Below are 3,009 nucleotides of genomic sequence, written 5' to 3'. Positions count from 1 at the left end.
TTCTGACTCTGGAGTTCTCTCACCCCGGGGAAGGGTGACATGGTCCCCGTGGAGGACAGAAGTGGAGAGAGGCTCCCGCCCGGGTTGTCTGGGAGCCAGACCCGGCAGGGCCAGAGATGGGACTTTTATGCCTCTTCCCAGGCTGATGGGCCCTCTCACCTCTTAACTCACCAAACAGGAACCCTGCACACCTGCCTCTGGGCCTCAGCCAAACGCATTCACGTGTCCGGGGACTCGGATTCTTTATCTCCAAAGAGATCGGAACTCAGGGTGAGGCTTGGAGGTTGCCCCATGAACAGGGCTGGTAATAATTCCTCTGAGCAGGTGGGAAGGCCTCAGGGGGTGGAGGCTCCGAGCTGGGCCTTCAGGATGAGCAGGATTCAGAGGGATGGGGAAAGGAAGAAGGACATTCCAGGCCCAGGGCAGGGAAAGTCTAAGCCAAAGCCAGGAGGAAGAGTGAGCAGACCAGCCTGGCTGCCCGAACAAAGTTGGGACAAACAGGGAGAGAACAGGTGGCCCATTCACTAGGCCTGGATGTCCCATCAGCCCTCCCTCCTAAAGTCCCCAGCACCTCACCAGGGTTCGGGGCACACACTTCCCTGTATATGGTCTTCACCTGATGGTATTTGAAGGGCTTGAACAAGGTGATTACAAAGGTCAGGCCAGTTCCAAGTTTGTTTTTTGTTTTGTTTTTTACAAAACCAGTTTTTTAAGTGTTCCCAACCAGGCTAGACACTGGTCCTACCCCTCGCTGACCCCCCTCCACCGCTGCCCTGCCCACCCACAGCTGAAATCAGAAACATACAGAGTCTTCCTGTGCACAGGTCTCATTTATTGTAGAAAATAATAGTAATTACCGTGACAAATAGAGCTTATATTACAAAACACGCCACAGAGGAGACAGGAAAAAGCTCCAGGGTGAAGGCCAGCGTAAGGCTGTTCCTCTGCCTTCCCCAGGCCGGCCAGTGACCTTCGCAGTGGCCGGTTTCAAGGGGCCCGGGGTTCTCCTGCTGACGCCGCTGAGGCTCTGCAGCCCCCTCCCCCACCACTCCCCAAACCAGTTTGTAGCACCGTCACCCCTCCCTTCTAAACCCGTCCGTCAACTCTGCTCCACAGGCAGGCGGGTGGGTGAGGCCCCAGCCATTCTCATAGCCACAAGGTTTCCACAGAAGGCACTTGGAGGGAGTGGGGATGATCAAAGAACAGAGGCCAACAACACAGGCGCTGGCAGGGCACCCGGTCAGAGATCCCAAGTAGAGTCAGGCTGAGCCGTCCTGGCCAGCAAGAGTCAGCTCCCCGCTCCACTGCCATGCCCGTTGGCTGAAAACCCCCCGGCCCCCGTGTCCACATCCATTCAGAGGAAGGTGGCTAGGAGCGTCCATATCCTTGCAGAGGAAGGTGGCTAGGAAGTCTTTCAGTCCATCCTGGTGTAGAGGAGGCCTTGGGAAGGTATCCCAGAGGGCCAGAAGGGGCTGAGGGCTGCGGGCCAGTGTCCTGTCTCAGTCCCTGCTGGCCCACCCCCCCCCAGCAGCCTGCGGCGGGCCACGGCAGGGCCATCCTGGGGCTTACAAGCTGCGCTGAGCTCAGTCCAGGGAGAAACAAAGTCAACAGCGTTGAGCCGCGGCACCTTACACGTAGTTGCTGGCGGGGGCGGAGCGGGCAGCGGAGTACTTGGCGGAGTAGGGTTTGTCGGCGCGGGGCGGGCAGTTGCAGCAGAGCAGGCCTCCCCCCAGCATCATCAGGCCGGCGGCCGCCCAGCCCACGTAGAGCGAGGCCCCGATCTCCCGCTTCTGGCCGGCGGCCACCAGCGGGTTGTAGAAGTCCCGGATGATGGTGTTGGCCGTCCAGGACACGGGCACCATCACCAGCAGGCCCGCCAGGATGAACACCACGCCCGCCACGATCATGATCTTGGCCTTGGCGCTCTCGTCCTCCACGCAGTTGGTGCACTTGCCGCCCATCACGGACAGCAGCACGCCGATCACAGCCACCACGACGCAGATGACGATGAGGGCGCGGGCCGCCTGCAGGTCCTGCGGCAGCGCCAGCATGGAGTCGTACACCTTGCACTGCATCTGGCCGGTGCTCTGCACCACGCAGTTCATCCACAGGCCCTCCCAGATGGTCTGCGACGTGACGATGTTGCTGCCGATGAAGGCCGTGACCCGCCACATGGGCAGCGCGCAGCTCAGGATGGCGCCCAGCCAGCCCAGCACGGCCAGCGCGATGCCCATCACCTGCAGCCCCATGGAGGCCATCGTTCCGCGTCTGCCGGGGTCTGGGACCTGGAAGTCTTTGGAAATCTGGCCCTGGGCGCCGTAGAAATCCAAGTGCTGAGGACGGACGTGCAGTGTCTGCAGGGAGAGTCCCAGGCGATGGCAGCCGGAGCAGCTAGGTATGACTCCCCCAACAGCCAGACGCCAGCTCAGGGAGTGTGACCAGACGGACCAGTTCCTCCCAGCCCACAGCTGCTACTCTCACTCGTGCGGAAGCTTGGGGCGGTTATATTGCTCCGTGGAGGGGCGGGGAGAGAGGGAGGGGTTTCAGTCCCCAGGGCCTTTCCCTGACCAGTTTCTCTGGATTCCTGAGCCCAGGCCAACAAAGGCACTTTGCCTCCCCAGCCCTGGGCCCCTGAGTCACAATCTCATAGGAAACTGCCCTCTCCCCCAGGCTGAGGTCAGGCACTGAGTCATAACTCCCCGGCACCTGGAATTGCCCCAACAGGGGGGCAAGGTTTGGGACCTGAAGACCAGGGTTCCCACACCCCGGGGCTCCCTCATGCCAGGCTCGGTTGGTTGGTTGGTGGGACTGGGGTGGTGACCCTCAAGAAGGATGAAGGTGAGAATGAAGTCCTAGGAAAGTCAGAGCTGAGCACCCCCCCCCCCCGCCCCCGCCCTTTGATTGCTGTTGTTGAGTCCTTATCACCTGCATTGATGGCCTGATCACAACTCATTGACCATGCATAGTCTCCACATTCACCTAATGAGGTCAGCTTGGGGAATGAGGAGC

General features: G+C 60.5%; 1 protein-coding gene across 1 annotated transcript; it reads right to left on the bottom strand.

Moving 5' to 3' along the window:
* Positions 1-1,098: 1,098 nt before the first annotated feature.
* Positions 1,099-2,403, bottom strand: CLDN4 (claudin 4). The gene has a single exon (XM_036409795.2). It carries the CDS (start codon positions 2,256-2,258, stop codon positions 1,629-1,631), a length of 630 nt encoding a protein of 209 aa, XP_036265688.1. The 5' UTR covers positions 2,259-2,403; the 3' UTR covers positions 1,099-1,628.
* Between the last annotated feature and the right edge of the window lie 606 nt (positions 2,404-3,009).

The sequence above is a fragment of the Pipistrellus kuhlii genome, unplaced genomic scaffold (genome assembly GCF_014108245.1).
Source record: "Pipistrellus kuhlii isolate mPipKuh1 unplaced genomic scaffold, mPipKuh1.p scaffold_m20_p_4, whole genome shotgun sequence".
NCBI lineage: Eukaryota > Metazoa > Chordata > Mammalia > Chiroptera > Vespertilionidae > Pipistrellus > Pipistrellus kuhlii.
The sequence above is the reverse complement of the archived record's forward strand: the minus strand, read 5'-3'. Positions and strand labels throughout refer to the sequence as shown.

Coding starts and splice junctions, on each gene's coding strand:
- CLDN4 (XM_036409795.2), bottom strand. CDS start 2,258: ATGGCCTCCATGGGGCTGCAGGTGATGGGCATCGCGCTGGCCGTGCTG.